We start from the raw sequence: 12824 nt of genomic DNA, 5'->3' as shown, positions 1-12824 counted from the left end.
ATTAGCTTCACAGGGTTTTTGGAACTTGTAATCAGTTAGTCGGTCTGTTTTAAGGGTGACGAGTAGTCACTTTGCTGTTTCTTGGTTGACATGTTACGTACCACACTTAACAAAGACAAGAGGAAGCAAAGGAGAGTTGTTTCAGGAGATTACAAGAAAGAGAAGGAAATTATAGACAAGCCTGTTAAAGGTAAAGACCATCCTCAAGTACCTTGATGTTGCAGTTACAACCGTTTCCCATATTGTTTTGTAATAGAAGACCCACAGGACTGCAGCCAACCTCCATGAAAGGGTCAACTGAAAGCATGGAACACAATTTTTGTCAGGCCAATAAAATGAAATCTAAATTAACTTGCCATTTCATCCACCCTCACCTCTTTATGGCCAGTCATACGTTTAGGGACAGCCCTGATTACCTTTTTTTAAGCAAAGAATATCTTGACCAATGTATGTTGGTATCTTTCCCCGTTCTTTTTATGATTGTAGCTTCGTTTCCATGGTACTTGCTGTTCTTTTGTCATGGGTGCCATAAAGTCGTAACATTATTGGTTGAAGAGATTGTGACTCATGGTATCCCTGTATGTTCCAATCAGTTTTAAAAAGAATGGTTTTGTGTGTGTTTTGGTGTAAAGTTAAAGTTTTTTTCTACATTAAATAGGTTTAACTCTTAATTTTCAACTATGATCTCACCTTGGCGTTTTCACTATTCTATCAATGGATGGAAGGCCTCCCTGAAGAGTTGAGTCTCCCAGAGCTCCCTTTTCCATTTCCATTGTGAAATATGGGCAGCATCAGACAAAATATGATCATTCTAAACCATAATTCCACTTCTTATCCTTTGGACTTTACTTTCTTTGTCCCAATTTATGGACATTATGTCCTTCTACTTACTGCTTTTTACAGATGCTAATGAGTGTGCAAGAAAGCCTTGTGTGAACGCTAAGTCTTGCAAAAATTTGATTGGTGGATATCACTGCGACTGTTATCGCGGATGGTCTGGACAAAACTGTGACATCAGTCAGTATTTTCTTACATCTTAGTCACCGCCTTTTAAATGTTTGTCCCTCCAATCTTTTTAACAGGCAGTCTCATCTTTGAGTTGCTGCTCTTATTTAAAACAAAACAAAAAAAAGTTTACATTTTTTAAATGCCTTGACTCACATTCTGGACTCACAACATAGGTGAAGTTTAGTCTTATTCATTCATTCACATGTGACAACTTGTTCCTCTCTTGTCTTGGCAAATCAAATGCTCCTGTTCTGTCCTCACGAAAGCAACTGCATGCCCACCGTGAATTGAATGCATGAACAGATTCTAAGCTTTACCAGTATCTCTACCTTTTTTATAAATTTAGACTTGACTGTAAAGATACTATTTTAAAACCTATGCTGATATATATTTTTTATTGCTTATCAGACTTAAGCAGCTGCCATGGCCAATGCCAGAATGGAGCAACATGCAAGGTTTGTGATTTAGAAACCATTTCATGTGACTTACTGCATTGTTTTCTTGGATTTAGATGACACCATTTTTTTTTCTTGTTCCTTTTGTCTCTATTAGGAAGGCCCACGCGGATATCATTGCCAGTGCCCACCAGGCTTTGTTGGTTCTCACTGTGAAATCCAAAGGAATAAGTGTGACAGCAGACCCTGTCAGAATGGAGGCCAATGTCACACTTTGTTAGGTGGCTTTGTGTGCCAATGCCCAACACAGTTTGCAGGACAACTATGTGAGGTACATAATTACATTTTGCTTTGGTAATAGAATTCATTTTAAGGCATACAACCATCATAGTGCTGGAATAACGTATCGTCTCTTTATACTAGTTGAGGAGAAAATTGTCTAAGGCATGCTCTTATATTTAGGACACCCACCCATTAAATTAGATTTCAAAACTGAGATTCCCATTGGAAATAATGGATGTTGAACAAAGTTCTGTTACCTTCAGCCCTAATGTAGGCAGTAGCAGTTTAAAATATGTCACTGTCAGCCATGCAAAGGCATAAACTTGTGCCAAAAAAAGCATTCCTGCTAACCTGTGCTGTTTTGTCTTTACTGCACAAGCATGTTATAAAATTGAGCCAGAAAACCACTGCCAGTTTAGTGTTAAAGTGGGTCAGGGACACCCAATTATGTGGGGAATCTTAAAAAATATGGTTAAAGAGTGTATTATAAAACTGCAGATTTACTACTAATTTAAAAAGCTGAAGTTTACAAACGTGTATGAATAATAAAGCAGGATGAAGATTAATCTTTTTAAAATTCACTGTATAAAGACAGGGACTACAGCAAAACCAAGCCACCTGTCCTGGATGTACAGACATCATTATCACATGATGTCTCTGTCTCCTTGCTGTATTCTGTTATATTTAGTGTGTGTTTGAAGCCAATGTAGGTTAGCTGTGAGGAAACTGATTCTGTTCTGCTTCTCTTGGGGGCTGAATGGAGGACATTGCTGGTCAGAAGCCAATCCTGATTTAGCTTCTCCACTATATACACCAACCTCACTGAATGAGGTGACGCTGGGTTGTTGCCGGCTTACTACAAAACATTCAAGCCTGCTAGGGCATGGTCTAATTGCCTGCTAAAAAATATATATATTTATGAGCGACATATTTAATTACTCATTTAAATGCGGATGGAAATAAAAATACCACTACTACATCTAATATTTGGTTATAATCATGCTGATAACAAGCAATTCAACCATAATGGTCAGTAAGTTAACTGTAATAGTTTATAATGCCTATTGCTAAACTATGAAAAATGTGTGAATTATAATTAAAAAAAATACAGTATTCTGATTTAAATAAATAAATAAATACAATTGTACATTGTCCTCCAAAATGACATTCATAATGTGAACAAATACAACAAAAACACTGGAATGGAATGATTTAGTTCTCCTTGCTCTGACCACACACATCCAAATAGTAAAGAAAATTGGTATGTGCGCATGACACTTGGGTTAAAATAAACTATGCGCGACCACAGACTTCACTCACTTTGCTGACCCACTAAAACGTTCCTGCTCAGCACCTTAAATGGCAGGGGCTACAACCCAGCTTATATGTAAAGTAGTGATGTTTACAAAAACCCGCAGATTTTTCCTTTTCAACCTCGGTAATGAAAGGTGAAAAAAACAACACGCTCCCATAGTCACTAGCAGGGTGATGGTTCATTGTCTTAAATTTGTTTACTTGTCCTGCCCTACATGTCAGTGAATAACATCTTCATTTTCCCCTTTAAGCCTTTGCCATGGGTTAATTTAGCATTACAGTGATGTCTAAACAGGAAAGAGACTTTTTTTTGATGAGTTTAGGATATGATTTTGAGTTTTACTTGTAACGTTTGTCTTAAAAAATGAGGCCGGCTTGAGTAAACCTGAGCAGCTTGCTGGCCAAACAACCAGTTAGGTCATGTCAGCATAGTAATGGTGTTTGCTTGTAACTTTACTACATACTATTCCTTGTTTTATTTTGACTTTATTCCAATCTTTCCACACTTCTTTAACCTACATAGATCCAGGTCTCTCACCATTTGGACACGTGCAACCCCAATCCATGTGAGAACAATGCCAAGTGCCACAGTATGGTCCAGGACTTTTACTGTGCATGTCCTGAGGGCTTTGAGGGAAAGACCTGCGAGGAACTCAAAGAGGATTGTAAAACCACCCCTTGTCAAGGTGACTATAATACTTCAATAAAAAAATAAAAAATACATAAAAAATCTACCATATGGCGAAACCCCCCATTACTATGTTCAATTGTTTAAACTATGAGGGGAAAAAAATGGCCAAATAGAGGAAGTAACTGTTCTTTATTTGCTCACAGTTATCGACAGCTGCACTGTTGCCATAGCAACCAACGACTCCACAGAAGTGCAGCGCATCTCCTCCAACGTGTGCGGACCTCGAGGACACTGTCTTAGCGGGTTAACTGGGAACTTTACCTGTATCTGTGATCCAGGGTTTAGTGGCCTCTACTGTCATGAAAGTACGTAGACCGGCAAAGCTGATTTGGTCCAGTAGAAACAAATTGCAGTGTTTTTATTGAATCCTGATGAAAGTCTAATCTCAGACTTGTCTTGATGTTTCAGACATTAATGACTGCCTCAGAAGCCCGTGTAGTAATGGAGGAACCTGCATTGATGGCATCAATTCCTTTCAGTGTTTCTGTTCAGACGGTTGGGAGGGCCAACTCTGTGACCTCAGTGAGTTACTAACATCTACATTTCCACTGTCTGAACACTAGGGTCAGTTTTACTAGGATACCAAACGACATATGTTCAATTTTTTGTTATTTTGATCATTTTGGGCTTGCCCGCAGTCACCCAACAGACTCATTTTATTTTAAGACACCATAGTGTGCGGGAATTGAATGTACAAGTAGGTTGTTGTCATTGCAAAAGATCAGCACCAAGTGTCACTGAAACAGATTTTTTTCACAAAGCATGACTCATTCTTCTGAATGGGTCGAAGTGTGACCTTAAATCTTTCAGAATAAATTAATTAAATGCTGTTACGATTTTTATATTTTTTTGTATTTAAGAAAAATACAAAAGAAAGCCATACTTTTCCCTCCTTTTGCGTAGCCATGCCATTTTCAGCCGCCTTTGAGATGCAACAAAATAAGACATTTGTATTGAGTTTCATTAGTCACATTGAATGTGCTAAATTAATCTATTTGAACATAATAACTAGATGACGTTCCCCTGTTAGATTTCCACATCTGGTATCATTGTGCCTGTTTTTTTGGCAAATATAAACCACGCGTAAATAAGGCCTGTGGTGGTTTATCTGGGTCCAAATGTTATAAAAGGACCTTTTTTACTGCTTTTTCTCAGATGTCAACGAGTGCAGACACAACCCATGCAAGAACGGTGGCCACTGTGTCGACCTTGTGAATGACTTCTACTGTGAGTGTGCTGACAACTGGAAGGGAAAGACCTGCCATTCCCGTGAGTAATGAGTTTCGCACTTGCTAGTGGCCTCCAACCCTCTATGTTGTTCATCTTTATGTTGGACATCCTTTTGGTGTTGTGGATGTCACATGGGTGTGTGTGTCTGTGATATGGGACAGGCGAAAGACAGTGTGACGCGACCACATGCAGTAATGGAGGTACATGCTATGACCATGGGGATGCTTTCCGCTGTGCCTGCCCACCTGGCTGGGGAGGAAACACATGCAACATAGGTGAGGACTTGGGAGTTTTCTTTTGGTTTCTAGTGGATCTGAATGTGAGAAAATGGACTGAAAGGACAATCACATTTTTTGTTTGTTTCTATTTCCGACAGTCTGATTTCCACTCTTTATAAATGTTTTATTTCATTTACTACAAAAGAAAATCACGAGTTTTTGTTTTAAAGTGTCCAGTTTTTTCTCTTTGCCATCAACAAGAAAATAATTGCTTTTTGTAGAGCATAAATAAAATGCCTTTTTTTCTTTACATTACGGTGGTATCCAAACTTTTGAGTTCTAGTGTTAAGACCATCCGTCATTGTTGACTATTTGCTGTATTTGTTGCTAATTAACCCTGCCTAATGAGTAGACTGAGCTTCTATTTAATTTAGGTTGTGCACACATTGCTTGTTAGTGCAAAGCTTTTAGCAGTAAACACTGAGAAAGATGGGTTTGAAACTAAATTTCTCGCTAAAGACAGTTAATGTGTTTGATAGTCACTGTAGAAAATCCTTTCTGGGATTGTTGAATCAAAGAATTTGCCAAACCAACCATGTATTAAAAATGCATACATTTTTTCTTTTCCACTAATCTTTGGTCTGTGAATCTTTTGACAGCCAAGAACAGCACATGCACTTCTAGTCCTTGCTTGAATGGTGGAACCTGCGTGGGCAGTGTTGAGACCTTAACTTGCATCTGCAAAGAAGGCTGGGAAGGACTCACCTGCAACCAAAGTAGGTTATCTTTTTCCTTTTGTCTTTTGCAAAATGTCCCAAATAAACCCAGTGATGCATAACATATTTTCCATTGTAATACAAGCAATTTTACTCCTGGTCACAAGTCATTCCTTTTGTGTTCCCTCAACAGATATAAACGACTGCAACCCTCATCCATGGTATGTATCGTTTCCTGCCTCACACACTCCCGTAGTATCGTCAAAGCTACCCCACCCATCCTCCTCTTCATTTATCCCAGCCTCCCTTCTCTATGCACTTCACACAGGCCTCACAAGGCTCTCAGGGGTGCAGGGACACCCTAAAAGGAGTGGAAGTTGTCCTTAAATCAAGCCTCAAAGGGCCATCTCGCCAAGCCTAGAGCTTTGGGAATTGAATAGGACAGGGGAGAGGTGGAGTAGTACCAACTACCCCGCGGTGAATGCAGGTGGGGGGTGGGATAGGCTAGAAGAGGAGGAGGTAGTGCACATGGCCCTTTTCTTTCTGTGCGACCTGGAAGGGGGGGGGGAAGCTGGGATGGGCTTTGAGGAGGAATGGAAGAGTGGCATGATGAGAGGAGAGGAGGGGAGGGACTGGACACGCCTATTAGCATCTGAAAGGTGGAAGCTTGTATTGATGAGTTGAACTGGGCTTTGTAACCCTCCTCCCCAAACACACACACACACACACACACAAATGATGGGCTTTGTTGCAAGTAGATGTAGATTTGCACACTCATCTAATCATCATTTATGTCTGCCCTCTCTCAGTTACAACGGTGGTATCTGTGTGGATGGAGTTAACTGGTTTAGATGCGAGTGCGCCCCTGGATTTGCTGGGCCCGACTGCCGAATCAGTGAGTACCGACCGACGACACCGAGCTTTATCTAATTATACAGCACACTCATCAGTCCAGTTCAAACAGGACTCCTTTGACTATTGTGGGTCACATCAACACCAAAAAAATCCAAGCCCCGGATGGCGCCCTCTCGGCTTTTTTCTTTGTCCTTACATGCCTTGAGGGGTCAGGGGTCAGCCCTCCTCTATACTCGCGCAGTCACACAAATGCCCACATAAGACAAATTAACCAGTGACCCTGAAATTCTTCTTCTTTTCTCCTTTGTTATGGACAGAAAGTGTCCACCTTTTCTGTCCAGCTTGAATTTGAGCTTTTTCCATTTAGACTGTTTGTGTGAATTTCTAATGACAATAGCCAGAGAGTTCTTACTGATCATGGGAGCCACCGCGGGAAAATAGGAATAAGATGTGAACTATAGTCTCTATTTGTTCCAAAAAGCTTACATTTTAATCACCGTGGCTTAGTTTGTGTAATTAACTCATTTCTTACAGATTTAAATTGTCAAGTTTTACTTTGTTTTTTGTTTTTTTTAATGATGGCTAGGTATTCTTCTCAGGAAATTTCTATTACAGTTTGGATATGTGCCACACGATCTATTGACACGGACAAAAAAATGTTCTTGACTCATATTTCTGTCTGATCTTGTCTCATTTGCAGTGTCAAATTTTTGAGGGGAAAATTAACTAGAAAAATCTAATTTAACATGTTTCGACACTTATCTTCCTGTCTTATCTCTTTAGTGTTGTATGTAATTTGTTATTTGTTATGCCTACACTGTAAAGTTCAAATGCCAGGATTTCTATCGTCTTGAAAAATCCAAATGATGTCAAAATAATTGAATTACAAACATAAAACCTGCTTACTACAATGCCAAAATGCACAATTTTCCCAATGCATTTGCCTTTAACACCTGCTGAGGGGAGTAACATTATCTTTAGAAACTAATGACATCATAAACAAAGCATTTCTTGACTTTATTACACACAAAGCGATTTATCATTGACTAGTTACATTGTATTACAATATTTTTTACTGGTCTAAAAATAGGGACATCGGTATCGGCAAAACATATCATTAGAAAAATCTGACTGTATAAGAAGTCGGAATCGGGACATCACTAGTACACTATTCACATTTAAAAGGATGTCAAACGAGTTAGCCAGCATTCAATGCAAACTCACTGTCTGTTATAATGAGATCCTCATGTCAAATGTCTCCCGTTGTTCCTCAGACATCAATGAGTGCCAGTCATCCCCCTGTGCCTACGGCGCCACCTGTGTTGACGAGATCAATGGGTTCCGTTGTATTTGCCCAATTGGTAGAACAGGAGTCAGATGTCAAGAATGTAAATATCTTTTTTTTTTTAATTGTTGTTTAAGACACAATTGCATTTTATTGTGATGTTGTTTCATTCATTCATAGAAACTTGATTTTGACTGTCTATTTCATGTGTTAAGTCATAGGTATTGGCAAATCGTGTCATTATGCCGGGCTGCAGTTTCCTCATGGCAGTCGCTGGGAGGAGGAGTGTAACAATTGCTACTGTGGCGACGGAAAAGTAGAGTGCACAAAGGTAGCATGTCAGTATATTCAACATCTTTAAGTTCACAAGTAGGATTATCAACAATATTTTCAGTGAATGAGCTCCAAGCTTCCATTAAAAAAAACCTTGTCTTCAGAATACAACCCATCAAATGAGAGATGTATAAATAGTGCACATGTATAGCATGACTCTTACAGTGCCCTTGCTATTGATAGATTTCCAATCAGGGGTCACTAATCCACACTAGAAAATTGGAAGGGTTGATTTAACCAAGTCTTAACTGGATCTTCCCTTATTTGTACTAATATATTGATATATTTAGTTGTATTTTTGAGACCAAATGTGTCCACGTCACTGCAATTGTCATCTATGTAAAACAATATGTAATGACAACAAATTTGACCAAAATGTTCATTTACCAACTTTGACCAGGTTCAGTGTGGTCGACGGCCGTGCCGCCTCCAGTCCTCAGACCCAGACCAGATCAGTCAATCCTGCCCTGCTGGACGCGAGTGTGAACCACACAGATACCTCACATGTTTTTCAGCCCCTTGTAATCAGTGGGGGGTTTGTTCTCAAGCACTGACACAAACTACCACCAAGTGTCAGCCAAACAGTGGACACCTGGACAACAATTGTGGCCGCATTACACTGGTTTTCAACAAAGACAAAGTCCCACTGGTGAGGACAGTTGTCCCATGCAGTTTGATTTTTTTTTCTTTTTTTGTTGTTTTGAGATTTCCTGGAAGGGTTTTTTTTTAAATACAATTGCTTCACTATTCCAATGTTTTAATGTTTTGGTCCCAGGGAACAACTGTTGAGAACATCTGCTTTGAGCTGAGGTATCTTCCTGACACCAGAACTTTGGCAAAAGATCACACGCTCCTTCTTCTTTGTGACCTTTCTCATTCTAGTCAGGATGCTGTTGAAGTAGCTATAGTAAGTTCTTGTATAATCACTCTTAACCTTGCAATGTCAAGTCTTATATCTTATTTTCTTATTTTCATGGTGCAAAATTACTCCTATCTATATTCTATAATACATATGCTTTTTGAATGAACAGTTAGAGGTTTAAAATAGGCATGTCTGTGACAAACTGGACTCCTGTAATCAATTTGCAGTACATTCATAGTTTTTTTTATAGATGTAATGTCCACAAAAATGGCTCTGTTACTATGGAAATTAAGGTAATTAAAAGAATAATAAATACAAAATAAGTAAAAGCAACCTTAGCTCAATTTTCACCCAAGGAAGCAGCACCACATTTACCTCATGTTTACTAGTATAGCAAATGTATGCGGGCTTATAAATGCTTGCTATTGTTACTTTTGCTTGAGATATTCATTTAAGCAACTTTAGTGAATGGATCTTTTGAACATATGCTCTTGGTGCAAACCATGGGATTCACAATTTTTGCATAAACTCTCATTTTCTTCTTAGTCTTTCCAGCCAGAGGATCTCACAGACCACAGTCTGATACAGCAGACGGCCAACACCATAGTGGACACCTTGTCAAAGAGGCACAACAGCTCCATCATGTTAGCAGTCATTGAGGTCAAAGTGGAAACACAGGTCACATCCCGTTCACTCGGTCAGTACTGAGCAACTCGCGTATTAGAGTTTTTGAACCACATTTATTAGACATTTACTTAAGACACTTGTTCAAGAATCTCTTGCATTTTAAATCTAAGTTCTGTCCTGTACTGGTTCTTATCTGGAGCTCAATTTTATACAAAGTTTGAATAATATTGTTTCATTTGACTCAAACTTTACTGGCTTAAACTGGGTATTTTTAGTTGATGACAAAACTATTGTTCTGGTATTTTTAGTAACAAAATTAATGTCAGGTTATGTCTGCTTCTTTGCATCATGTATTGGAAGAACTTGACTACAACAGATTTTGCCAATGTTAAAGTTGTTTTATTAGGACAATCATGGTGACTTTCATATTTTGACTTCACTTACACTCCCTTATTTTATGTCTATGTCAACAGACTACCTGGTGCCTCTGCTATGTGTCATCTTCGGTTTGCTCTGCCTCATCTGCATCATCGTTTGCGTTTGGTGGACTCGCAAACGAAGAAAAGAGCGGGAAAGGAACATACGCCTACCGGCCGACGACAGCGTCAACAACCAATGGGAGCCACTTCGGCCCGTTGCGGGACGTCAGCAGCAGCAGCAGCAGCAACTGCAGCAGCTGAAAGAAAACAACAGGGAGGCTGAGCAGGAGCGTAAAAAGCTCATGAAGCCCTCCTATCGGACGTGTGATGAAGGTGAAGAGGAGGAGGAGGATGATGATGATGAGGAGGAGGAGACGGAAGGTGAGCTGGAGGAGGAGATGTGTGGAGCGGAAGCGGGAAAACAGCCAGTTTATAAGTACTCAAAGACTGCAATACAGTCAAGTGGGGGGTTAATCTGCACCACGCACAGTTCCAATTCGCCCCTCAAAGCACCTCATCGGACCCCAGGCTACAGCCCCAAAGACAACCGCTGGAAAAATGTCAGTGCCGTCATGACCGGCCAAAAAGACGTCAGAGACCATTGTGTATAAGACATTTCAATTATAGACTCGCAAAGTGGAAGCGAGAAACTGTGAGGCAGGTTTTCTTTTGTTTCTTTTTTTCTGACTACCTTTTGGGAAGGAAAAAGGCTTTGTGTTTCAAGAAGCCATTATTTTTTTGCTTTGTGATCATCTTGTTTGTTACTGTCCCCCTGACATTTGTATTTTGCGTTCAGGCAGCAGTGTTTTTGTTTTGTTATTGCCTCCATTTTCTTTTTCTTTAATCATCTGCTGAACTGAAGTGTAACAATTTTCAGTAGGTGTCCCCCGTCGACCAAACGTCCGGGTACCGGTGAAAGAAACGCACTGCAATTTTTGTTTGTTAAAAAAAAAAAAGATTCATTTGAAAGTTTAAAGCAAATCTGTATCATTTGTTTCTTTTACAGACTGTTATGACTTTGAGTAAGTCAGCAAACGTCTATTTGACGTCTATGATGATGCAATGGGGACAGATACAAATTTGAAGGGCCAAGAAAGGGTCTTTTTTTTTTTGGGTTGCTGCTGTTAAAACTACAGAGGAAAACCCACCCTCGGCTTTTACCCTCGAACCTGCCTGAGGCCATCTCACGCCAGCCTTACCAAAACACTCGGCTTAGGGGGTGGGCACAAACCCCTTACGATGTGGCCTTCAATAATTTTGTCCTGTCTCACTATTGTCTTGGCTGAAAGCTCTGTTTGAGAATTTCTTTTGCAGTATTTGAGTTGGTAGCAAGTGCCTTTCTGACGAGTCCGTTTCAGGCTCCCAAGTCGCGCTGCCCATTTTTTGACCTCCTTGTTTCCCAATCTCAAATGTCTTCGGGTGCATTTAAAGAGTTCCATTTCACAGCAACGTCGTCGTCGTTCAAGGTATTTGATCCAAACAGAAATGATTACTCTGTACATATGTGTAAATACAAAAAAAAAAGGAGTCGCTGTGTATATTTGAAATAAGTAACTTAAGACAAGTCACACATTTTTATTATTATTTTTATGATTAATATTATTTTTTCTGTTTTTTTTTTTTTTTTTACAATGCCATTCCTTTTATTTATGCCGGTCAAAATAGGCAGGTTTTATGTCATACAGAATCACACAGTAAAGAACCTGTACAATAAGGTACCGCTGATAAAAAAGGACTTTTTGAAGGGTTTAAAAATGGTTTGTTAGAGGGATTGACTTCACTTTTTTTTACCCTTTTTGGGTTATAGTTCACTAACTTAATTGTGAATACTTTACTACGAAATTTATTGGAGTTATATCAGGCCAAATCATTGCTGTTTGTCAACTTGGACTGCTTAAATGTGTGCTGTATTTTTCCACGTTAAAGTTTGATCGTTAATTTACTCCCAACTCCACACTAAAAGTGGCATTTGTCATATTTTCATTTGTTCTTTTGAGGATTTAGCACAATATTGCAGCCTTTGTGATTCACCATTGCAACACAAACCATTTTTAAACCCGTCGTAAATCCTTTTTGTTTCAGGTGCCTTAGTGTATTGAGTGATTCATTATTTGTGTAATCGGTTGTCGTCATTTTATGTTTTTGTTTTGTTTTCACAAGTAACTCTTTAAACATGGTGTGTTGTACTGTGGCGTGTTTTATTCGCCTTCGTAAAGTGCTTTTCTTGTCTCACTTTACTTTCATGGAGATTTCTGGCTAATATGATGACAGAATTGCAAAGAAAGAAAGAGAAAAAGAGAAAGAAAAAAAAACATCCGCAAAATGTTTGAGAAATGTGGATAGCTGTATGTCAAATGTGGACAAAAAGCATCATTTTCATGTTTGGTTTCAAGGCTTTAATGAAGGGAACAATGTTTGCAGATGCTACCTTGCAGGTGTGTTTCAGTTACCAACTCAGTCCAAAAAAAATGGATCATATCCAAGTTAAACAAAATTTTTCATATCATGTAAGACCATCATGCTTTCTGTTAATGGGTCACAGCAAAAATAAAGAATTAAAGCAGCATCACTGCTGGTGTAGAAACTGAA

At 39.2% G+C, this 12824-nt stretch overlaps 1 protein-coding gene across 2 annotated transcripts in view; it reads left to right on the top strand.

Annotated features, from left to right (window-relative positions):
- Nucleotides 1–12824, top strand: part of jag2b (jagged canonical Notch ligand 2b) — a 40895-nt gene extending 28071 nt beyond the window's left edge. The window contains exons 10-26 of one of the 2 annotated variants that reach the window (XM_077744323.1): nt 904–1017; nt 1417–1463; nt 1561–1734; nt 3523–3685; nt 3834–3995; nt 4099–4212; nt 4846–4959; nt 5082–5195; nt 5798–5914; nt 6048–6075; nt 6664–6749; nt 7984–8097; nt 8210–8325; nt 8728–8976; nt 9103–9234; nt 9736–9886; nt 10290–12824. In XM_077744323.1, coding sequence (XP_077600449.1) covers nt 904–1017; nt 1417–1463; nt 1561–1734; nt 3523–3685; nt 3834–3995; nt 4099–4212; nt 4846–4959; nt 5082–5195; nt 5798–5914; nt 6048–6075; nt 6664–6749; nt 7984–8097; nt 8210–8325; nt 8728–8976; nt 9103–9234; nt 9736–9886; nt 10290–10846 — 2552 coding nt within the window. In that variant the 3' untranslated portion in view covers nt 10847–12824. The remainder of the gene's footprint in view (nt 1–903; nt 1018–1416; nt 1464–1560; nt 1735–3522; nt 3686–3833; nt 3996–4098; nt 4213–4845; nt 4960–5081; nt 5196–5797; nt 5915–6047; nt 6076–6663; nt 6750–7983; nt 8098–8209; nt 8326–8727; nt 8977–9102; nt 9235–9735; nt 9887–10289) is intronic. The other variant, XM_077744333.1, reaches the window with a different exon arrangement.

Source organism: Stigmatopora nigra, chromosome 2 (genome assembly GCF_051989575.1).
Source record: "Stigmatopora nigra isolate UIUO_SnigA chromosome 2, RoL_Snig_1.1, whole genome shotgun sequence".
NCBI classification, from domain to species: domain Eukaryota; kingdom Metazoa; phylum Chordata; class Actinopteri; order Syngnathiformes; family Syngnathidae; genus Stigmatopora; species Stigmatopora nigra.
This window is presented reverse-complemented; position numbering and strand designations above follow the sequence as displayed.